Source organism: Microcebus murinus, chromosome 17 (assembly GCF_040939455.1).
Source record: "Microcebus murinus isolate Inina chromosome 17, M.murinus_Inina_mat1.0, whole genome shotgun sequence".
Taxonomy (NCBI): Eukaryota; Metazoa; Chordata; class Mammalia; order Primates; family Cheirogaleidae; genus Microcebus; species Microcebus murinus.
This window is the reverse complement of record NC_134120.1, coordinates 36,337,054-36,362,887: the sequence shown is the minus strand read 5'-3', so window position 1 is coordinate 36,362,887 and position 25,834 is coordinate 36,337,054. Positions and strand designations below refer to the sequence as shown.

At 31.4% G+C, this 25,834-nt stretch overlaps 1 protein-coding gene across 2 annotated transcripts in view; it reads right to left on the bottom strand.

Annotated features, from left to right (window-relative positions):
• The window catches only part of CCDC178 (coiled-coil domain containing 178), a 428,206-nt gene that overhangs the window by 315,116 nt on the left and 87,256 nt on the right, over positions 1-25,834 (bottom strand). For both annotated transcript variants that reach the window (XM_012782579.3, XM_012782578.3), the window contains exons 9-11: positions 22,215-22,435; positions 13,945-14,087; positions 1,986-2,139 (exon numbers count right to left, since the gene is read on the bottom strand). In XM_012782579.3, coding sequence (XP_012638033.1) covers positions 1,986-2,139; positions 13,945-14,087; positions 22,215-22,435 — 518 coding nt within the window. The remainder of the gene's footprint in view (positions 1-1,985; positions 2,140-13,944; positions 14,088-22,214; positions 22,436-25,834) is intronic.

Here is a 25,834-nt window from a genome sequence, read left to right as displayed (position 1 = left end):
AACTCAATGGAAATCAAGCAGGTGGGAAAAGGCAGGAGGGGAATGGACAAAAATCACACCTAATGGGTACAATGCATACACTCTGGGTTATGGGTGCACTTATAACTTTGACTCAAACTGTACAAAAGCAATCCATGTTGCCAAATCATTTGTGCCCTGGCAATATTCTGAAATAAACAATTTTAAAAAGCTTATAGTTTAGAAAGAAATAGACAAGTAATCACTCATTTCATTAGAGTGGTATAAATACCAGCATAGGGGTATATAAATATGGAGTGCAGTTAGAGTTCACAGCATACAGAAGAAAGTGAAGAGATAGTTTCTCCAACATCTTTTCTCCTTCCGAGTTGAGGTTTAAAACAAGAAGATTCAGCCAGATGATGGTAGGATTAAGAGGATGAGCAGAGTCAAATACATACGTTATATTTTGAGGAAACAGTAGTTTTGAAAAGATGGAAGAAAGAAAGCATATTGTACTTCTGGGCCCTCAAGTTGTTTCACTTAGAGTTAGAGGGAAAGTTGGTAGCAAGAGAGAGGCTCAAGAGAGAAGCAAGAGCAAATTGCAGAGAGACTTGCATTACTATCCATTTAAGATCAGTGTGTTTCAATTCATAGATCCCTTCTCATCCCTTCTGGTATTTCAGCCAGTGTTTTTTAGATTAGTGGTTTTTTCTTTAGTTTGGTATTTTCATCCTTGTCTATGTCTGCATCCTTTTCTGTTGCCTATATAGAGGTATAAGTTATTCTGATATTGACTGAAGTTTATATTTCCTACATTGAATGAACGAGAACAAAATCAAAACATTTTAAAATAAAAGGGAAATTTAAAATATAAAAACAATCCCAAGAATGGAAAAACAAGCACCACATGTACTCACCAGCAAACTGGTATTAACTGAGCAGCACCTAAGTGGATACATAGGTACTACAGTAATAGGGTATTGGGCAGGTGGGAGGGGGGAGGGGGTGGGTATATACATACATAATGAGTGAGATGTGTACCATCTGGGGGATGGTCATGCTGGAAATTCAGACTTGTGGGGGGATGGGGGAAAAGGGCATTTATTGAAACCTTAAAATCTGTACCCCCATAATATGCCGAAATAAAAAATAAATAAATAAAAACAAAATTTTGAGAATCTCAAATCTAGAATCTCACTAAAAAAGTATGTAAAAGGTATAGTTTAGTAACAAGAAAAAAAAAACAATTAGAAAGGTCTAATAAGCAGAAAGAGTTGTGTGGAAAATATTAATCTGGAGATAAATGTAAGCATTTGTTATACAAATTAATAATAAATGATCTTAAAATAGGAATTAGTAAATAAGATAGGTATAAAATGATGGAAAATGGAATATATATATCAGGAAAGGATGATAAGGTCCTTAAACTGTTCAGGAAGAAGTTAAAGATGTTGATTGTGCTTAACATCTGGTAAGTAAAATATGCATTCAAAAATTCTATTAATAATTTATAACTTTAAACTTTATAAATAAAAGACAGCATAAGAAAAAAGCTCAATTCTAAACATGATCAACTTAGTTTTATCTAAAAATATGGCTTCAAATTTCATAAAGCAAAATATGGACAGAAAAATTGAAAAAATAGAGAAATCTACTACCTTACTGAGTAGGTAATAGGTAGTACTTATTTTAATACAGCTTTCTCAGTAATTGATAGATCAGTCAGAAAATGAATCAGAAATATAAAAGATTTAAATAACACAATTAGTCTTGCCAGACTTGCAACAGAGGAACCAGCTGAGCTATGTTGTGCTTAGACTTCTGACTCCAAAAAATGTTGAGGTAATAAACGGAGCTGTTTTAAGATGCTAAATTTGTAGTAATTTGTTATGCAGCAATAGCAAATTAATATAGGCAGAAAATTGGCTAAATGCTATTTAATTATTCGCAGAGAGAAAATTTTACTATTTATAATTCTAAACTAAAATCAGTAATTTTTATATTTTTAAATATGAAAAACTCACTGTTTTTGATAGAGCAGATACTTCATTCTTTGATGACTTTGCTTCTTTCATTACTTCAGTCACCACCTCTTCGTTCTCCTCCATGTCAACAGTAATACTGTGTATTGATGAAGAGTAGTGAACATATAGATTGCTAAGTTTTTCTAGCTCTCTCCTAGGAGAAAAACATAGTTGATATTATCCACATTAAAAAGAAAATTCTATTTTAAATTATACTTAAATGAACTCTGACTTAACAATATGAATCAATGAAATTTATCAATTTCTATGGTTTCTCCTATCCCAAAACAACTCTGCAGTTCCTAAAAAGTACCACTTAGATATTAAGTAAATAGTGAGAAAAAACTATAACTCACCAGTAGTATTTATGTTTCCAAGTGGAAGGAATTGAGAGAAAAATAATTTATGAATGATTAAAAATAAACCACCTCCTGATTTGATTTTAGGTGAGAGACTTAAGCACATACATTGGGTAATACAGAGATGGAAAGGCAGTTAAAAAAAAAAAAAGATAAAGAAAGAAAAGGCAGCAGTGAAAAGACCGAGCAGTTATTATAGTTCTCACAGTCTTAGATGTAAAATAAAGGAAACTGCAGTTTAGGAAAAAGAGGAGCTTATTTAAAGAGAAACAATTGCCTAGGAATTCTTTGTCACTCTATAACCTTCCACAAGGAAGACCAGTGCTAATATGTTAACCACATAATCTTAGTAGAAAAGACATTCTAAATATAAAATTCTCTTTAAACAATGATATGGTTGTCTAATATAGGAAAAAAATCGCGGTAATAAAATGGTAAAATATCCATTTTCATAAAATATTAGCAAATAATAGACATAATTCCAATTTTTTGTAAGACACCATAAACAAAATAATAGACTGGGTGATTTATTAATATTTGAAACCCATATAAAAGATCAAAGAGTAAATCATTTATTCAGCACACCTGAAATGTGTTGCTTATGTCCAGTCTACTCCATAATCTCTTTTTGGTTGCTATCACTGCAGTAAACCCTGCTTCACAAAGATAGGATGTTGGAAATGGAAGCAGGTTTTTCTGTGCTTTTGTGGCAGTCTCAGGATATTCTGCCTTGACTTTAATCCAGAATGCATGGAGATTTGAAGTTGTCCCAAACATACTTTTAAGGCCACTGTCATTTGCGATCTCAAGCAGTTCATCCTCTTCTAGCATGGACAAAGTTGATTCGCCTGGTTTATTCACAAATGGGTTGGGGATACATTCTTTCCCAGTTTGGGGGTCTTTTGTGGATGAAAAGTAATGCTCAAACTCTTTTGAAAGCTGAGATAGGTGATCATGCACCAGCTGGGAGACAGCAAGCCCTATCTCAGTATCTTTAAATGTTTGTGCTAATGTTTGAAACATATCAAAAATCCCAATGTTCACTCGTTGCCCCATAATTCCAGTTTGACTTTGAAAGCAGCCACTTTATCTGCTGACTTGAACATAATTGTCTTTCTCCCCTAAAGTGACAGATTGAGTTCATTGAGCAGGCTGAATATGTCACACAAATGAGCAAGTTTTTTGACACATTTTGTGTGACTGAAATGTGCTGCCTATGGTGACTGTTTTTCTAAAGGAAATTTCTGGACTGGCTCTCATAACTCAAAAACTCTGGCCAGTGATCTACCTTTACAAAGCCATCTCACTTCTGTGTATAAGAGAAGATGTATGTGCTCTGCGTCCCTTTCCTCACAGAGCTGTGTGAACAGACGTGAGTTAAGGGTACTTTAATGTGGCTGATAATTTTAATCACATCCTGTAAAACGTTGTTTAGTTCAGGTGACATATTTAGGCTAGCTAGCATTTCTGTATGAATTACATAGTGCATAGACTCACATTCAGAAGCAACCTACTTGATCTGAGTAGTGAAACCAGAAAGCTGTCCAGTCATGGCAGCCACTTCATCCATGCATATACCAACACAAAATGACCAATTCAGTTTTCTTGATGTGTAATCCTTCAAGGACTTGTATGGTTCTTCAACTGTGGTCTTGGTTGGCAACAAAAGTGTACATACCATATCCTCGTGCACCTTCTCCTGAAAAATATGTTTCACAAAAACAAGAAATGTTGCCTTGTTGGTCAATCTGGATTGCATAACCACGGTGACATATTAATCCTAACAATTGTGCCTCAAATATCCTCTGCTGTTTCATCAATTCTTCTAGTTATGGTGCTAGCTGAAACAGGAACACGTGCCACCTTTTGAACTGCAGCCTCTCCTAAAAGTTCCTTAGCAGCAGGCAGGATCGACTCTTCACCAATAGTAAAGGGCTTCTTAGCTTTAGCAATGTGGTTAGCCACTAATAATGATGCTCTCAGTGCAGACACATTTGATGACTAGTGGTCTTCAATAATTATTCTTCATGTTCACGTTGTTTTCTTTTGCAAAACTCCAAAGGTTTGTATTTTAACGCAGGGTGCTTTGTCTCCATGTGGAGAAGCAGTTTGGAAGGTGTCATGGCTTCGTTGGGTAGTGGATCACCACATATAATACAAAGTGGGCTTGGAGAATGTGAATCACTTGTTGCAAGGAACCTGCCAGTAATTTAAGTAGGACTCTTTGTATTTTCTTTGAAATTCAGTTTTCATGTTGTTGGCAGTCTTAGAGTCTTCTGCTGTCTCCTCATTGGTTCTTCCCACTTGTCAAAGAAACTCTCCAGCGACGTTTGTTTTTTTACTCATTTTTCCTAGAGTTAGCTTATGGGTTTACCCAAACCATGACTGAGACAAGTGCAAAGTGTGGGGAAAAGGCATGAACAGGAGTGGTAAATAAAATAATGGGTGGGCTACACAAAGACTAAGTGTCAGATTCTCACTTAAAGCCTACCACCAGATGCAGCTTAATGTCATTTTCCACTCAATGAATAGGGTTTTGATATGAGTTTGCAAACAATTGATTTACTATGGTCTCTGAGCAGTCAAACCTCTCTGCTAATGATAATCTGTATTTGAAGCCACTCCCCAGTGCTAGTATCACCACCTCAGCTCCACCTCAGATCATCAAGCCTTAGATTCTCAAAAGGAGTGTAACCTAGAGCCTTCCAATGTGCAGTTCACAGTAGGCTTCGCACTCCTATGAGAATCTAATGCTGCTGCAGATCTGACAGGAGGTGGAGCTGTAAAAAAGTGGATGGGGAGTGGCTGCAAATACAGATGAAGCTTCCCTCCTTTCCCTGCTACTCACTACCTGCTATACAGGCTGGTTCCTAATAGGCCATGGACCTGGACCTTACCAGTCTGGGGTCTGGGGAGTAGGAACCACAGATTTATATGTAATAAATTCCTATAAATCAATATGGAATAGAAAAATTATCCAATAGGCAAAGGTGCAGAGAATATAAGCAATAAATTCACAAGAAAATAAATGCCAATTGCTAATACATAAATGGTGTGCTCATTGAATTGGCTCAGGTTCTCATGCACCAATCCTGATTCCAGGAGTATGGTCAAATAAAACTGAAAGATACATCTTCACTACAGAAATGAAAAGTAAAGCAACAATCAAATAAGCAAGAAAAAAATTTTTTTTTATCCTTCCATGTCTGGACAGTTCAGGTTTACCTATCAGAATTCTAGTGTCCAGATAGGCAATGACAGGTTGGAAGTTTCAACATTCAAAATGTGTAAGTTTGGTTAAATTTCTTTCTTCCGAAATCAATTTTTCTTCTTTCAATGGTATCTATTGCCTCTGGTGTGGAAAATAAATTATAGACTTTTGCCTGAGAGGTGAACAATTGCCCAGTGTCATTCAATGTGTGGGCTAAAAGTTATTTTAGTTGTTCCCTTATTCCCATTTCCTGATTAAATTGATGCTATTAAGTCCTCAGCCTTTTGAGGAACGTTCAGAGAAAAAGTTTGCTATTATGCTTGTCTCTACTAGTAGTTTAAATTTCATCATTCTTGTATATGCTAAGCCAGAATAAATTTAGAAGAATAAAATGGGAAGAATTGCTCTACCCATTGTAAAGAATTATATGCAAGTTCAGCAATCAAGGAAGTATGCTGTTGGCAGAGGGATAGACAAATAGTTCAATATAATAGAGTAAAGCATGCAAAAATAAATCTATACAAATATGCCCAACTGACTTTTGTCAAAGTCATAAAAGCAATTCCACGGAAGCAATTTAACATATGGGCTTGAAACAATTACATGTTCATTAGCAAAAAACAAAAACCAACAAAAAACCCAAACCTAAAAGTAAATTTTGCACTTCACAATTTAACTAAAAATCATTTGTATAGTTAAATATAAAGTGCAAAACTATAACATTTTTAGAAGAAAACACAGGAGCTAATCTTTGTGACTTAGGTTATGGCAAGAGTTCTTTTTTTTTTTTTTTTAAGCATTTTATGGGGGTACAAATGTTTAGGTTACCTGTGTTGCCTTTCCTCCCCTTCTCCCCCAGATTCAGAGCTTCAAGTGTGTCCATCCTCCAGATGGTGCACATCGCACTCATTACATATGTATATACCCATCCCCTCCTTCCCTCTCCCATCTGCCTGACGCCCGATAAATGTTATTCCTATATTACCACACAGATGTTGATCAGTTAATACCAATTTGCTCGTGAGTACATGTGGTGCTTATTTTTCCATTCTTGGGATACTTCACTTAGTAGAATAGGTTCCAGCCCTATCCACAAAAATACAAGAGGTGCTATATCACCATTGTTTCAAGGCAAGAGTTTTTATGCATGACAACAAGCACATGATCCATAAAAGAAAAAAACTGATAAATTGAATTTTATCAAAATTAAAAACTCTGCACTATAAAATACCTTCATAGAGATATCAAAAGACAAGCCTCTTCTAAAATATTGAAAATATTTGAAAATTACACATATGGTGAAAAAAAACCCTTGTATCCTTAATATAAAAAGATTTCTGTACACTCAACCATGAGAACACATACATTCCAATTGGAAAATGGGCAAGCACTTGAACAGATGCTTCACAAAGGAGAAAATGCAATAACAAATAAGTACATGAAAACATGCACAGCACAATTAGCAATTAGGGAAATGTAAATTAAAGCCATAATGAGATATCACTACAAACCAATTAGAGTGGCTGAAATTTTTTAAACAATTGTGATATATCACAGAGAAACTGGATCTCTCATACACTGCTGGTATGAATGTAAAGTAATATAGCCACTCTGGAAAACAGTTTGGCAGTTTCTTATAAAATTCAGTTTGCACTTAACATAGATGCCACTAATCAAACTCTTAGATATTTATCCCAGAGAAATGAAAACTTATGTTCACAAAGAAATTTCTATATAAATGTCCATAGTGACTTTATTCATGATAGCACAAAACTGAAAACAAACTAAATGTCCCTCAAAAGTGGATGGATAAACAAGCTCTGGTATATCCATACAATGGAATCTTACTCAGTAATAAAAAAGAAATGAACTCTTGAAAAATACAACATTGCAGATGGGTCTCATGATACTTAATGAAAAAATCAAAATAAAAAGTTACATGCTGTATGATTCCATTTATGTCACACTCTCAAAATGACAAAACTATGGAGATGGAGAAAAGATTAGAGGATGGCAGGAGACAGAGAAAGGGTAGGGATGTGAATAAAACTGGTAGCATGAGGATAAACCTGTATCTTGATTGTGGTGGTGGTTACTGCATCTATATATAAGATAAAATTGCATATAATTACAAACACACACACACACACACACACACACACACGCACACACGAAAACAAGTAAAAAAATCTTGACAACTGAATAAGGACTATGCCAATTTCCTGGTTTTGATACTGTGTAACAGTTCTTTAAGACATTCTCATTGGAAGAAGCTGGGGAAAGAGTACATAAGACTCTATGTATAGACTTCTGTAAGTCTAAAATTATTTACAAAAAAAGAAAAGCTTTGATAAAATGGACTTGCATAACTCATCAAGACTAACATAAGAAACAAAAAATATAAATACACTATATCTGTTAAAGAAATCAATCTGTAAATAAACAGCTCCCCTTCCCCAAACACACACAAAATCCAGGCACTGATGGTTTTGCTAGTGAAACAGTCAAAACACTTACAGAAAAAAAATAGTTCCAATTTTATATAAATTATTTCAGAAAAAATATAAAGACCAACATTTAATACAGCAATAATAATCATGATAAAAAATGTGACAAGAAAAATGTTATATGACATTAGTATTCATGATCATAGATAAAATAATCCTGAACAAAGATTAGCAAATTTAATCAGACCTATATCCAAAAGACAACATATTGTGACCAAGAGGATTTATTCCAGGAGTGCCATATTTCTCTAACATTTGAAAATTAATTTAAGTCACCAAATTAACAGAATAAAGTAGAAAAAGTACTATCATCTAAATAACTGTAGCAGAAACACTAATAACATTCAAAACTCATTCATAGATTCTAATCAGGCCAAATAGGAATAAAAGGGAAATTAAATTAATATGGTAAACAGTACATACAGAAAACCTACATCTATCATCATAATTAATGGTGTAGATTCTTCCCACTGAACTGCCCCCCACTGAGATTGAGAAAAAGACATGGATCACCATTAGCACTTTTATTCAATATTTAATAAAGTACGTAGTGATATAAGACAAGAAAAGGAAACAAAATATGTAAATATTGAAAAGGAAAATATTATATTTTCAGATGATAAAATTATGTATGTAAAAAAATTCAAAAGAATTTGTAAACAATTAGAACATGCAAATTAGTAAGGCCACTGAATACAAGATAAATATATAAAAATCTGACCTTCTATTAATATACAGTAGTGTGGTAAACTAAAAAAATGGTCTCCCAAAAGATACCCACATATGAAAATTTTGTGAGTAGATGGCAAAAAAGAAGGGAAGGGGTCTTTGCAGATGTTAAGGATCCTGAGATGGGGAAATTATCCTGGATTACACAGGTAGGCACTAAGTGAAATTACATTATCTTTCAATAGGAAGACAAAGTGAGATTTTACCACACACACAGAGAAGATGGTGATATGAAGATGGAACAGAGAAAGATTTGAAGATGCTGATATTGAAGATTAGAGTGATGTAGCCATAGTCAAGGAAAGTTGAAAGCCACTAAAAAATGGAAAAGTATGGAATATTTTCTCCCTAGAACCTATAAGGGTTATTACTCCTGTTGACACATTTGTTTCAATTCAGTGGAACACCTGGAAGCACCCAAATATATAAAGAAAATATTAGATCTAAAAGGAGAACTATTCCCCAATAAACAATAGTTGGGAACTTTTAACACTGTATTCTCAGCTGCAGAATACACATTCTTTTCATCAGCACATGCAACGTTTTCCAGAATTTGTCATATGGTAGAACATAGAAGAAGTTTTAAAAAATGTTAAAAAATAAAAATCATATCAATGATCTTATCTGAACACAATGGAATAAAACTAGAAATTAATTACAGGAGGAACATTTGAAACTGCACAAATACATGGAAATTAAACATGCTCCTGAACAATCAATGGGTCAAGGATAAAATTAAGAATAAAATTTAAAATTTCCTTGAAACAAATGAAAATAGAAACACAATGTACTAAAACCTATGGGGCACAGCAAATGTAATATTAAGAGGTAAGTTTGTAGTAATAAATGTCTACGCCAAAAACTAGAAAGATTTCAAATAAACAACTTCACAATACATGTTAAGGAACTATAAAAAGCAAGAACTTGCCAAATTCAAAATTAGTGGCAGAAAAGAAATGACAAAGATCAGGGCAGAAATAAACAAAAGTGAGACTAAAAAACAATACAGAAGATCAATGAAACAAAACATTGGTGTTTTGAAAAGATAAACAAAATCAAGAAACCATTAGCTAGTCTAACTAAGAAAAAAAAGAAGAAGCCTCAAATAAGTAAAATCAGAAACAAAGATGGATGGAGACACCACAATGAATACCAGAGAAATACGAAGGATCATGAGAAACTCTTTTGAACAACTTTATGCCAATAAATTTGGAATCGTAGAGGAAATGGATAAATTCCTGGACATAAACAACTTACCAAGATTGAACCAAGAAGAAATAGAAAACCTGAACAGACCAATAAGTAATGATGTTGAATAAATCATAATAAAAGGTCTCCCAACAAAAGAAAGTCCAGTATTGGATAACTTCACCACTGAAATCTACCAAACTTTAAAACTTTAATGAAAAAATAATATTTTTCCCAAAAGTTGAAGTGGAGGAACCCTACTTAATTCATTCTATGAGGACAGCATAACCCTGATAGCATGACTGGTCAAGAACACAACCAAAGAAGAAAACTACAGGGCAATATCCCTGATGAACATAGACACAAAAATCCTGAACATAATACTAGCAAACCAAATCCAATAATACATCAAAAAGATTAATACACCATGGTCAAGTGGAATTTATTCCAGGATTGCAAAGATGGTTCAATATATGCTAATCAATAAACATAATATAGTACATCAAAAGAATGAAGTACACAAATGAAATGATCATTTCAATAAATGGAGAGAAAGCATCTAGTATAATTTAACATTCTTTCATAATAAAAACTCTCAATAAATTAGGTATAGAAAGAAAGTGCCTCAACACAATAAAGTCCATATATGACAAACCCACAGCTACTATCATAGAGAACTTTTACTCTGAGAATTTGAAAAAGACAATAATGTCCACTCTCATCATTCTTATTCAAAATAGCACTGAAGTCCTAGCTGGAGCAATTAGACAAGAAAAAGAAATAAGGGACATTCAAATCAGAATGCAGGAAGTCAAACTGTCCCTCTTTGCAGATGACATGATAGTATATATAGCAAAACCTAAAGACTATCAAAAATCTCTTAGAACCGATAAACAAATTCAATAAAGTTGCAGGATACAAAATCAACATACAAAAAATCAGAAACATTTCTATACATAAAAAGCAAACTAGCTGGGAAAAAAATCAAGGAGATGATCTCATTTATAATAGGTAGGAAAAAAAGAAGAAAAAACCTAACCTAAAAGTAAATGTAACTAACAAGGTAAAAACCTCTACCAGGAAAACTATAAAACACTGATAAATGAAATTGAAGAGGACACAAACAAATGGAAAGACATTCCATGCTCATGGGTCACAAGAATTAATATTATTAAAATAAACATTCTACCAAAAGTAATCTACAGATTCAATGCAATCCCTATCAAAATACCAATTGTCATTTTTCACAGAAATCTCTTCAAAATATATTATATTATACAGCGGTAATAAACAAAACAGCATAGTATTGGCATAAAAACAGACATATAAACCAATGGAACAGAATAGAGAACCCAAAAATCAATCCACATATCTATAGCTAATTGATTTTTGACAAAAGTGGCAAGAACATTCCTACTTTATTCTCTTCAGTAAATTATGCTGGGAAAACTGGATATGCATATGTGGGAGGATGAAACTAAAACTCCACCTCTCACCTTAGACAAAAACCAACTCAAAGTGGATTAAAGACCTCAATGTAAGAAACAAAATTAAAACTACTAAAAGAAAACATAAGAAAAACAGTTTAGGACATTGATCTGAGAAAATATTTTATGAACAAGACCTCAAAAGCACAGGCAACAAAACCAAACCAAAGCAAATGGGATTATATCAAATTTAAGATTCTGCATAGCAAAGAAATCCATAGTGAAAATATAATCTAGAGAATGGGAGCAAATATTTGCAAACTATTAGTCTAATAGGGGATTAATATTCAGAATATACAAGGAACTCAAACTTTATAACACCCAAGACCAAATAATCTGATTGGCAAACAATCTGAACAGATATATTTCAAAAGAAAGCGTATAAATGGCCAAAAATATATGAAAAAATTCTCAATATCGCTGATCAACATAGAAACACAAATGAAAAACCACAATGGTCTCATTTCAACCCAACTAGGATGGCATTCATAAGAAAGACAAAAAATAGCAAATGCTAGTGATGATGTGGAGAAAAGGGAACACTTATACACTGTTGGTGGGAATGTAAACTAGCATAGCCAATATGGAGAACAGTATGGAGGTTCCTTTAAAAACTACAAATAGAACTACCATATAATCCAGCAATGCCACTACTAGGTACTATCCAGAGAAAAGAAAATTAGTGTAAAAATGAGGGATCTGCACCTACATGTTTATTGCAGCACTATTCACAATAGTGAAGATATGGAATCATCCTAGGTGTCCAACAACAGATGAATGAATAAATAAAATGTGGTATATATACACAATGGAATACCAGCAACTATAAAAAGCATGAAATCCTGTCATTCACAGCAACATGGGTGGAACTAGAGGGCATTATGTTAAATGAAATAAGCCAGGAACAGAAAGTTAAACACTGTATATTCTCATTCATATGTGGAAACTAAAAATATTAATAGTTGATCTCATAGACATAAAAAGTAGAACAGAGGATACTAGAGGTTGAGAAGGGTAGGAAAAATGGGGGATAGGGAAATATTTGTTAAAGGATACAAAATTACAGCAAGATAGGAGGAATAAGTTCTAGTGTTCTACACCATTGTGGAATAACTATAGTTAATAATATATAGTTTCAAATAGCTAGAAGGAGGATATTGAATTTTCCCAATACAAAGAATGAAAAACTAGTACAAAATTAGTAATTACATAGAACAGCGCTTCTCAAACATCACCTTGAGATTTTAAGTCTGGGCTGAGCCTGAGAGTCTGAGTTTTGAATGAGCACCCAGATAATGCTGATGTTGCTGTACAAAGATTAACTTCCATTACTAGTATCCAATGAAACAGTAAAAAACAATACACTCAACAAGTAAAGATTAAATGTTATTTTCAATTACACAAGGAATATTTATCAAAAAAAAACCAACAACATACAACTGCACTATCAATTAAGGCTCAATAATTTTCAACAGTTGAAACTAATGTTCCCTGGCCAAAACACAATTTGGCTGGAAAGCAACAATAAAAAGTTAATTAGAAATTCATCATAGATATTTTAAAATATACATTTCTTAGAAACTCATGAGTCAAAGAAGAAATCAGAATGAAAATTAGAAAATATATATGACTGAAAGATAATGAAAATATAACTAATCAAGTGAGTTACAAAAGAAATTTATTTATTAAATAATAATGTTTAAGCACTTGTTGCAATATACATTAGATGTGAGAAAATATACACACTTTAACAAATGGATGTAATCTAGATTTTAGGATTTTGTATAAATTGTATTCATTTTTCTTACATTTATTTGATTCTAGCTCCATAATGAATATGAGTTTTTCTATACTAAATCATTGATCAGTTGGAATAAATATTTTGTTACATCATATAGAACCATAAAAAAGTTAAAGCCAACGAAAAAATTGAAAAATATCAAAAAATACAAATTCATCAGAAATAAATGTAAGGGGTAAAAAAACCTCAGTTAATAATATGTAAAATATAATTAATCTATGTATTTAAAAATATTTCCCTTTATTAGTCATCCAACAAATTCAAGTTAAAGTAATTAGATGCTACATCTATCATTATTACATTGATACCTAATTTAATAACATCATATGCTGGGAATTTTTTTTAATTTTTTTTATTTTTTATTTTACATTTGCACTATAGTGAGAATGTATATTATAATGACATATCAGGCAATTTGACTATATAGGAAAAGTTTTAAAATGACACAGAAATATAATACTTTAGGAATTTATATATACATAAATTTACACATATTAAAATATATAATATTTCAATTTATATATAAACCTAGTGATAAGATAGGTATGGGCAATTTAAAATCTTTCTTTTCTCTTTATCTGTATTTTTGTGCAGGAATATATATTACATTCCTAATTAATATCTAATTTCTCAGTGCAAGTACATTTGCACTAAGCACATTTGTCAAAAATTCTTACCTGTAGGCCTCTAAGTTTAGTTCATAATTGTGAATTTCTTTATCCATTTCTTCTTTATCTTGCTTAGCCTTCAATTTGGTATTTTTGCAGTTTTCTGAAGTTTCTTCAAGTTCGTCATGAGTCTGATCAAATATTTCCGTTACCTAGAAATAAAAATATTTTTGCTAATATATGCACCTAATGGTTAATTAAAAGAAAGACCTTTAACTTAGGGAAGTTTTGATTTAGGTAAAAAGTTCTTTATACACATTTTCTTTTCTTTTCTTTTTTTTTTGAGACAGAGTCTCGCTTTGTTGCCCAGGCTAGAGTGAGTGTGGTGGCATCAGACTAGCTCACAGCAACCTCAAACTCTTGGGCTCAAGCAATCCTGCTGCCTCAGCCTCCCCAGTAGCTGGGACTACAGGCATGCGCCACCATGCCTGGCTAATTTTTTCTATATATATTAGTTGGCCAATTAATTTATTTCTGTTTATAGTAGAGACGGGGTTTCGGGGTCTCGCTCTTGCTCAGGCTGGTTTCGAACTCCTGAACTTGAGCAATCCGCCTGCCTCGGCCTCCCAGAGTGCTAGGATTGATTACAGGTGTGAGACACTGCGCCCAGCCTCTTTATATACATTTTCATCCCATATTTAGTCTATTGTTTAGTAAGTGGATTTCAGGTTTTCTTTACCCTGATAAGGCATCAACATTGGGGTTGTATAAAAGCTACTGAAGAACATAACTTCAATATCCAAGTTAACATGTCTAAAATGAAGTCATTATCTTTTCATTCCAAAAAACCGTATTATTATTTATTGCTTTTATTATTCAAATAATATTATGCTATACCAAAAAAAAAACCAAAACAGAAAACAAAGCTGAACAAAGAAAACATAAAAATCACCCATACTGCCCTCAATCAACAATAACCATTATTATCTTAGTGTAATGACCCAAAATATTCAAATTTACTGTTTTTTATTAATTAATAAACATCATAGTTATTCTTTTCTCTCTCTCCATCTCTTATTCTCATCGCTTCTCTATCTCTCTGTCTCCCTATTTGTCTATTTCTGTATCACAACTTTTCTTTTGCATAATATTTCCTTATATCACACATTACTCATAACTCAATCATTGTCAAATTACATGCATGTTATGCACAACCTGGCATGCACAACATATGCATGAGGGGTACATAATATAAACATTACTATGATGAAGAACCATGTGAAAAGGAAACTGCACAACTTACAGGTAAAACTGCTTATCTTTAAATATTTTTTTCAAATGTATTGTTAAAGAACATTGGCTGAGTCAGAAGGGAATAGCATGTATTTTAAGAATTTCGATAAGCTCTTGTTGCCAAATTGCTCTCCAGAAAGGGCTAACAATATGTATTCTCACCAGTAGAATTGATGAGAACCCATGTCTAAAACTCTTTGCAAGATTCTACACAATTTTTTTTCTAATAATATTTTGCAAATTGGCAAACCAAAAAGTTTGTCTAAATTTTACTAGAATTTGATGACTCTTTACATAATATTTTTGGAATATTATGTAAACATGTTTTACAATAAGGTTTTATAAATAGTCTTAAATGTCTGTATCTTTATAAATTTCTTTTAAATATTTAATTACTTGCTAGTAATATATATTTTCCACTTATATTTTTGACTACTGCAAGCATAGAGAAAAATTATTTTTTATTCATGATGATAAAAGTATGCTGTATTGGGTGATTTAGTTTTAGTAAATACAAACTTATTTTGAAAAGAAGAGTTTTCTATTTGGTGTTTTAGTTATAATAATGTAAAAATGTTATTTGCTCATTTTAAATATATATCTTTTATTTCATTGTTTTGTCCTACTGCATCAGCAAAAGTCTCCAAAATGATATTAAATTCTAATGGAAATATTAGATATACCTGACTTGTTCCTATTGTTCCTTGAAATGACTTTAGCATTTTAATGATTAATATGAATGCTAATGATTTTTGTGTAATAGTTCTTTAATAAATGCAATAATTTCTTTCTAGTTTAATTTTTTATTATCAACTTTTGAATGGTAACAAATACATCTCAAGCATCCTTTGATAAAATTATGTTTTTTTCTTTTGTCATGTTTATACAATAAACTATGTACCTAGATTTTCTGCTGTTGAGCTATCTCTGCATTGCTATAATAAATTATTTTTGGAATGTTGTATTGTTCTTCTCTTATGATGAAAAATTCTTTGGCAGATATTTTGTGTTATATGTTCAAATATATTTACCAATATACTTATTGGTAGATTTTTATAATATACGGTTTGTACAATTTTCATAAAATTTTGTGTTGAAATATGTCAGCCTCACTTAACTTAAAATTAGCCCTCTTTTTCTGTAGACTTGATATTTGAAACAAGATTGAAATTTTGTCATTTATAGGCTAGGTCAAACCCAACTGCAATATCAAAAAATATAGAGTGTATATAAATTACACTAATAATAAAGTAATAAATAATAAAGCATATTAATCTAATATTTGTTTTTGATTTCTCCTTTGATCTTGGAATAATACTCATATTTAAAAAAATTTAGTTAAGGTATTTTTTAGATAATATAATTTTTTCTCATTTTAAGGGATATTGATTTACAATGTATTTTTTAAAATTTATCTAATTTTTCTAATATATTTATAATAGTTTTTTGTTGTTGAAGTAAAATTCAGATAGCATAAAAAGAACCATATTAAAGTGTACAATTTAGTGGCATTCAGCGTATTCACAATGTTGTGCTACCATCACCTTTGTCTAGTTTCAATACATTTTCATCATCTCAAAGGTAAACCCCAAACCCATTCATCATTTACTCCTGTTTTAAAAAAGATTCCTTCAGTGACAGTACACAACACAGTGACATTGGGATAGATGAAACGCAGAACTCTTTGTTACTCATAGCTCCAAAGGAGAGATGGCTGCCAGACAAGGTCAGGTGGGGGTTTCATCCAGGGACAGATTAACAGCAAGCTGGAGCTATAGGGAACAGTTTACAGGTGGTAAGCAGGGGACAGTTAGCTAAATTTCAGGGGCATAATTTCAGCAGGTTCTGGGGTACAGAAGCTGCCTCTACTTGGTTCTGTCTCTGAGGAGAATATTAATAGTAAGTTTTGAAACTGGAAATTTTGAGTTCTCCAGTGTAGTCTTCTTTTTTAAGATCATTTTAAGTATTTGGAGTCCCTTGCAACTCCATATACAGATTAAGATAGGCTTTTCCATTTCTGCGAAAAGACCATTGAAATTTTGTTAGAGATGCATAGATAGTTTGGGGTATTATTGACATTTTAACAATATTAAGTTAAATATGGATGTCTGTCTATTTTGGGGGGTTTTATTTCATTTATTACAGTACAATATTATAGTTTTTATTGTACAAGTCTTGCAACTTCTTGATTAAAATTGCTAGTAAGCATTATTCATTTTGATGCTTTATAAATTGAATTATTGTCTTTATTTTATTTTTGGATTGCTTACTCTTAATGAATAAAAATACAACTGAGTTGTGTGTGTTGAGCTCATATCCAGAAAACTTGCTTAATTTGTTATTAGTGCTAATAGTTTGTTTTGTAAATTCTTTAGGATTTTCTATATATTAGATCATGTCCTCTGCAAATAGAGAAAATTTAACTTTTTCCTTTCCAATTTGGATGCCTTTTATTTCTTTTACTTACTTAATTGCTGTGGCTAAAACTTACTGTACAATGTTAAATTGAGGTGATGAAAATGGTCATCCTCTCGTTCATGAACTTAGGGGGAAAGTTAGAAATCTTTCCCTGTTTTGTTTAGTCTCAGCTGTGGGTTTTAGTTACATAAATTCTCTTTATCATAGTAAGCAAGTTTCCTTCTTTTTCTAATTTGTTGAGAGTTTTTATCATGAAAGTGGGTTGGAGTTTGTCCAATATGTTTTCTTCATTGATTGAGATTATTGTGTTTATGTCTTGGGGCAGGAGGTGTTTCCTTTATTCTGTTAATGAGGTGTATTAAACTGATTTACTTTCAGATGTTGAACCATCCTTGTATTACTGAGATAAATCTTACTTGGTTATAATATATAATCTTAATGCTGGATTTGGGTTGCTAGTATTTTGTTGAGGATTTTTGCACCTATATTTATAAGGCATATTAGTCTCTGGTTTTATTTTCTTATGATTCTTTATCTGGCTTTAGTAACTGGATAATGTTGGCCTCATAGATGAGTTAGGAAGTATTCCCTCATTTTCTTCCTCCTTCTTTTCCTTATCCTCTTTCTCTTCTTCATCTTGGAAGAGTTTGAAAATGGTGTCCATTTTTATTTTTGTGCTTGGTCAAATTCACCAGTGAAGCCATCTGGTCCTGAGCTTTCCTTTGTTTGTGGGGCAGTAGTTAATTCTTGATTCAATCCCTATACTTGGTATACACCTGCTCAGATTTTCTATTTCTTCTTGATTCAGTTTTGGTGGTTTGTGTTTCTAGGAATTTTCTCATTTCATCTAGGTTATCTAATTTGTTGGCAAATAATTTTTCATGGTATTCTGTAATCTTTTTTATTTCTGTAAGACCTGTAATAATGTCCTTACTTTCATTTCTGATTTTAGTAATTTGAGTTTTCTCATTTTTATGATCAGTCTCGCTAAAAGTTTGTCAATTTTATCTTTTTAAAAAACCAACTTTTGATATCGTTTGTTGTCCCTACTGTTTTTCTATTCTCAATTTTACCTTCACTCTGATTTTTACCATTATCTTTCTTCTGCTTCTGGTTTTAGATTCCTTCTCTTTTTCTAGTTTTACATGGTATGAAGTTAGGTTATTGATAATGAAATCTTACTTTTTAAATGTGTCTACAGCTACAAATTTCCCTGTGAACACTGCTTTCACAGCATCCCTTAAGTTTTGGTATGCTTATTTTCATGTCCATTTAATCTCATTCAGGATAATGTAGGCACTATTATTATCAGTTTCATTTTGTAAATTAAGAAACTAAGGCACAAAGGTTAAAAAATGCCTAAAATCTAAATACTATGGATTCAAATACATGGATTGATTAATAATGCTTTGGAACTTGTGCTCTGAAACACTATTCTATTTTACTTTCCTACAGTCTCTATGCATGTAATTTCTATTTCTCTCTGAAGAAATATTTGGGCCTCTCAGAGCTCATAATTCTGCTTTTTATTTTTGAGTTTTGTCAGTTATGCTCATTTTATCAAAGAAAAATATAGTTTCTTTTACAAGGATATCACTTTTCTTCTACCTTATAGCAAAGCATTTTCATACTTTGGCTGCATGACATCAATAATCTTTTTAAATAGCATCTCAATTTCATTATGGATTACTTTCCTTTGCGTTGTTTGCCCATAGTAGATTGTTTCATCACAGTTACTGGCCTCCATGGCAAAAGAGAAAAAGGCTAGACTCTCACTCATGTTGACCCCTGGAATAGGTAGAAGATGGCCTGCTGACTTAACGGCAAGTATACAGAAGCTCTGATCTAGAAATTTAAGATGCAATGAGCAACACAATAATAAGGAAATGGCAGAAGGGTGGCCATTGCATTAATGGTGGCTGTAGTAGGCAGAGTTCTCTAAAGAAACAGAACCAACAGAAGAGAGAGAGAGAAAAAGAGAGCCTGACTGATTATAAGGAAATAGCTCACACAATGGCAAAGGTACAAGTCCACAATGTTCAGGGTAGGCTGTCAGGCTGAAGACCCAGGGAAAAGTTGCAATTTAAGTCCAAAAGTAGTGTGCTGACAAAATTTCTTCTTACTCAGAGGAGGTCAGTCTTTTTTCTGTTAAGGCCTTCCACAGATTGCATGCAACGTACCCACATTATGTAGGATATCTGCTTCACTCTAAATCCACAGCTTTAAATGTTAATCTCATCCAATAACTCCTTCTTTGAAACATTAAAAATAACATTTGGTTTGGCTAAACACCTAGGCACCATGGCCCCACCAAGCTGACACATAAAATTAAACATCACTGTGGTCCTGATAAGCCCTACACAAACATTGCTTGCTAATTTTTTGTTTGTTTGTTTGTTTGCGCAAATGAATTCTCCTGCTTTCCTCCCATTTACAAGAACTTTGGTCTTCCAGCTGCCCCAAAACTCTGTTTCCTCTGCAAACAACATACCCAAGTCTACTATCAGGGAAAAACACTAAAACAATAAAGGGAAGACAATTTAAACACATATGTACACATTTTTAATGAATGACAATAAAAATGTTTTGTGTGAGTTATGTCAGTTAGAACTGAGTTTGGCTGTAACAGAAATAAGCCAAATAAGTTGCTTAAAGAAGACCGCAGTTTGCTTTTCTCTCACAGAAATGGATCCAACTCTCGTTTGTCTTTCTATTCAGCCATCTTGAGTACAATTAATAGCTTTCATTCTCATGGTTGCTTCATGCTATAAAATGGAAGTGAGAGCTGCAGCTATAACAGCTAATTTGTTGTAAATTTAGAAAATGGCTAATTGCAAAAGGGTGCCACTTTTGGCTGAATCAGTCCATTTCAATGAACTTTTCTAGAAGTCCTAGCCAAGAACTTTACCAACATCTCATTAGAAATACCATGGGAAAAGGGAAATTGGGAAATAAATTTAGCCAGACATATTGCCATTCAACTATATAGGGGTCTATTAGTTAAAAGGATAATATTAGCATTATTGTTCAGACTGGAGAAATGAGATTTCTTCAGCACTGCTACTACTCCAGTAATATAAATTGTTAGAGGCACTTCAGAGAGTAACTTAGTATTATCTAATAAAAATAAAAATGCATATAACCCATGACCAAGTATATATTCCACTAGGTAAATATCCACAAAAAATTCACATGCACATAAACAGGAATGTGTTCATGGGTGATTATTGTTTATAGCCAAATCTGCAGTTTTGTTGCCAAATATTGAAAAAAATTGAGATAACCAAGAGATAAGAAAATGGTAAATAATACAATTGTGAGATATCTGTTTGATGGAACATAGCAAGTAAAATGAATTAGATTAATAGGTATCAATAGTAGCTTGATTAAACTAAAAATATGTCAGATTAAAAAACTAGTTGCAGAAAATTACATAATGTATATGATTTGTGTAATTAAAATATACTTTATTATTTATAAACATACATATATATAATTATACAAATTTTGCTTAGAAACAGATGAAATTCATGATAAAGATTATCTTTGGTGAAGGAAGGAGGAAAATGGAAACATTTAACAACGTGTTTTATTTACTTTAAAATGTCTATAAGCAACTATGATGCAATTTTCATTTTGTGACAGGTATATATATATTTTTAAATATAATATGATCCCACAATAGAAGAGCTAAAAGTTTAATCAATAAAATAACTTTACTTCATTTACATATTTTCATCAACAATAACATTTACTGATATATTCTTTTTGCATTCACCCTCAGTCCAATGACAGCTTTAAAAAATACCAAGCTATTTTAAACCTCAAAAATTTTATTAGTAGGTATATTAAATATTATTAGTATTTCTAAGTATCTTCATATTGCTTTCCACAGAGGTTGTACCAGTTTGCAGTCCCACCAGCAGTGTATGAGTGTTCCTATCACTTTTTGGGACTTTTTGATAAAGGTCATTCTCACTGGAGATAAGTGATATCTCACTGTGGTTTTGATTTGCATTTCCCTGATGATTAGGGATGTTGAGCATTTTTCCATATGTTTGTTAGCCATTAGTCTATTTTCTTTTGAAAAGTTTCTGTTCATGTCCTTTGCCCACTTTTTGATAGGGTTGTTTGATTTTTTTCTTGTTGATTTTCCTGAGTTCTATATAGATTCTAGTTATCAGCCCTTTATCGGATATGTAACATGCAAATATTTTCTCCCATTCTGTAGGTTGTCTGTTTGCTCTACTGATAGTTTCCTTGGCTGTGCAAAAGTTTTTTAATTTGACCAGGTCCCATTTATTTATTTTTGTTGTTGCTGTGATTGCCTTTGAGGGGATGGACACACTTGAACCTCTCACTCAGGTGGGACAAGGGCAATATACCTAACCTAAACATTTGTACCCCATAATATGCTGAAATATAAAAGAAAAAAAATACTTCTAAGTATAAAGATAAGGGAAAAAGAGACAGTTAACTTGAATACCAATAGATGGTAGTATGTGTAGATAAACAGCAGGTCAATTTTCACTGAAAATGAACCCTTTACAATAATATTAATTTCTCATGTTCAAACCATTTTTGCATATCTAACAGTTTGTTAAATGCATATCCATTCATTCATTTACCTCTCTTTTTTGTGTGTAAATTTTATTTAGGGCTACAAGTTCTTGGTCCTGTTTTAACTTCAGCAGAGGGCCACGCTCAATCATGAAGTATACGTCTGCTTGAATCTTTGCATTCGCTTCTTCTAACTGTTTCTTTTCTTCCTCAAAATGTTTTAGTTTATTAACTTTATCTTCAAGATGCCATCGTAATTCTATAAAATCTCTTAAATAAGCCTCGTGTTCTAGATGTAGAATAAGAAGCAAAAAATCTGATTTTAAAACAAAAAGTCCAGAGGTCAGAAGGAAATCTTTGATAATAAATAAATATGAATTATTTTAGTTTCAGAAAATCGTTAGCTGTGAATCTTACTAAATATAAAGGAAGAGATACGTTAATATATTACTTTCTTCATTCATCAAAAGAATTAAAATATATTTTATAAGCTAAAATTATTTCAGTACAAATCCTTTTTACTAGGATCAATGTATGTATTGAGCATTATATAAAAGCACTTTCTATGTAATTGCTTCGAAGTGAGAAGAACTGCAAGAGTAGAGGCCTTTCAAAACCACCTAGAAGGAAAATGATGAAATAGGAGTCTTAAATATCAGAATGAAAAAGACAAAAATGATCATTTTCTGATTATACAATTATGTAACAAAATCCACAAAAGAATCAACTGAAAATTATTAAAATAAGATAATTCATGCAAAATTAATATACAAAAAATGTTTATCTATATAACAAATATACTGAAAACAGAATAATCTCAATACAGCAAAACTAAAACATAAAATAAAGAGCATAAATCCAGTCATAAACCTAACATGAACTGGGCAAAGTCTATAGGAAGAAAATGACAGAATGTTATCAAACAACATAAAAACAAATTTAAATAAATGCATAGAAAGTTGTCTTTATAAAAATGTTTGATATTTTAAGCATGAAAATTTAACTCAATTAATTTATAAATTTAATATTTAATTAAATCCCAACAACAGACCAGGATAATTTTTAGATAAATTAGACAGAAATATTTCCCCATTATATTACATTTGAAAATTAATTTAATCTTGCATTCTAGGAATAAAAAGTAGGCTGTCTAGTTTGGCTTTTTTCACATTCATTATGAATTATTTTATGGGATTTGTTGATGTCTTCACTTAGGATTTTTGCATTTATATTTATGATTTAGGCTTGTAATTTTTCATATTTGTACTTTCCTCATCTAATCGTAGTTTACAATGACTGCTACCTTCTTATATTAGCGTAGTTTCTTTTTATTTTTTTCCTCTAGGATTTTGTGAAAGTTTAAAATTACATATTAAGCCCTATGGTCCTAGAATGTAAGTATTTTGTAGAGAACAATTATTAGTTATTGAGGCAAAATCTTTCCCTTAATGGCTATGTGAATATTTTGGTTATCTATTCATCAAGCCATTTTCTTTATGAATTTATTCAGTTTATCAAAGTTTCAATAATATTCTTAAAAATTTGTTCATAATATCTTTATTAATACTAATCACTGCTATAGCTGTGTATATTTTCATTCCTAATCTGATTCATTTATATGTATGTTTTTTATTTATCTTGTTTTATATTCTCTCTTTTCATTATTCTTTTTTTAATGAGCTAACATTTAGCTTTGTATACCTTCTGAATTACATATTTTTCATTATTTGAACATTTTGTTATTACATTTCTTCTTTGTATTTATTTTAATTACATTTTTCTAAATTCTAAAGTCATATGTTGATAAATAATTGAATCCATCTTCTTTTTTAATGAAACAAAAACTATTGATTTTTAATGACTTGGCTTTTTCTTACACATTTGAAGATAATTTTAATGAGTTTTTAACAATACATTTGTACAGATTTTCTAATTCTTAGATATGTGCAGTGTTTTACAGCATCACTTTCCTGCTTTTTTTACCCTCACTAAGTAGACAGTAAGACTTTTGTTTTAAAGAGTCAAACATCATCTTGTAAAGTATCACCATTGTTATTTCCATGATAATGTGCTATTAAATATTTATTATACACTCTCATTCTGTATTCCATGCTTTTAAATATTTTATTTATATTTTCCTTTTCCTTTTGTCACTGTGATGTGTTCCATGCAATTTCTTTAAATTTAACAGTTAATTATTATTTTTCTCTTCTGAGTTTAATAAACAAATTATTTAATAATTTGTCCATTAAATTAATTAATAATCAACTTAATAATTAATAAGTATTAATCATTGATAATCACTAATATTTAATAATTAAACAATTAATTTAACAATTAAATATTAAGTAATTAAATTAATCAATTTAATTATTAAATAATTGATTAAATTAATTAATTAATTAAATTATTTAATTTAATTATTAAATCAATTATTTAATTATTAATTTAATTTAATTATTTAATTAGATTATTATTTAATTATTTAATTTAATTAATTTAATTATTAAATCAATTATTTAATTAACAAATCAAACCAATTATTGAATTGTTAAATTTAAGTAATATATTTTTCATTTCTAGTAATATTTTTCATTTCTGTTTTTTGCTTTCTTTAAAACATAACTTCTTGTCCTTGTTTTTATTTTAAACCTCTCTTTTTATTTCTTGAAACATATCAATATTTATTTTATAATCTCATGTATAATCTAATATCTGACAAATTTTGAGTAAAAATTCTGTGGTCTGTTTCTACTGATTCTTGCCCATTGAACCTGAATCTTCCTGTGTTTTATAATATTTGATATCAAGCTATTTATTTTCTCAGAACTTTATCTAAAATAATTTGTGTCTAGGTAGAAGTTTTAGTCTTCAGGGGAATTTCTGTCTTTGTTTCTCCTAGATGCTCCACTTTACTACCTACCCATAGAGCATTTAAGTGACATTCTCCACTTAACAACTTTTAGATACACAGACAGCAGGAATTTGAGTCACAAATCCAGTTGAGATTAACACATTAGGAATGTTCAGGGAACACTGGTTTTCTCCACTAAGAGAAACAAGCAAGGTTCTTTGCTCTTCAATCAATTTGAGCAACAGGTTTATTCATGATTCACTCTCATGCTGAAGATACAGACCTTTGGATCCTCAGTTTCATGTCATGATCTCTAATTATACTTGTCATTTTGAGTGAACCTTAGGGTTTATTTTCAGTCCCCTGTACCCTACAGATATATCAAAATGGGGACCCAAGGACATCAGGGTTTTGAAGACTCTCTCAGGGATAAATCTGACACTGATGCCTGCTTACTTCCAGCAAGTCCCATTTCAAACTTAAATGTTGATCTTGTTACATTTCTTACTTTCTTAGCAACTTGTTAGGACATTTTAAATGATTTTTAAAAGTCAAAATATATGAATAAGTCTGACTATTGAAAAAACAATGTTGATATCATTGGTTTCTTTTCTGATTTCATAGTTGAAATCATAGTTGGAAATTTCAATACCCTATTCTCAAAAACTCAATGAACATCTAGACAGAAAATCATTAAGAAGATAGAAGATTTGAACACCACTATGAACCAAATAGACCTAATTGATATTTATAGAGATACTGTACCCAATACCAGTAGAATATAAGAGGGTTTGTGTCTGGAAAGTATCCAGCCATTGTTAATATAATGAGAAT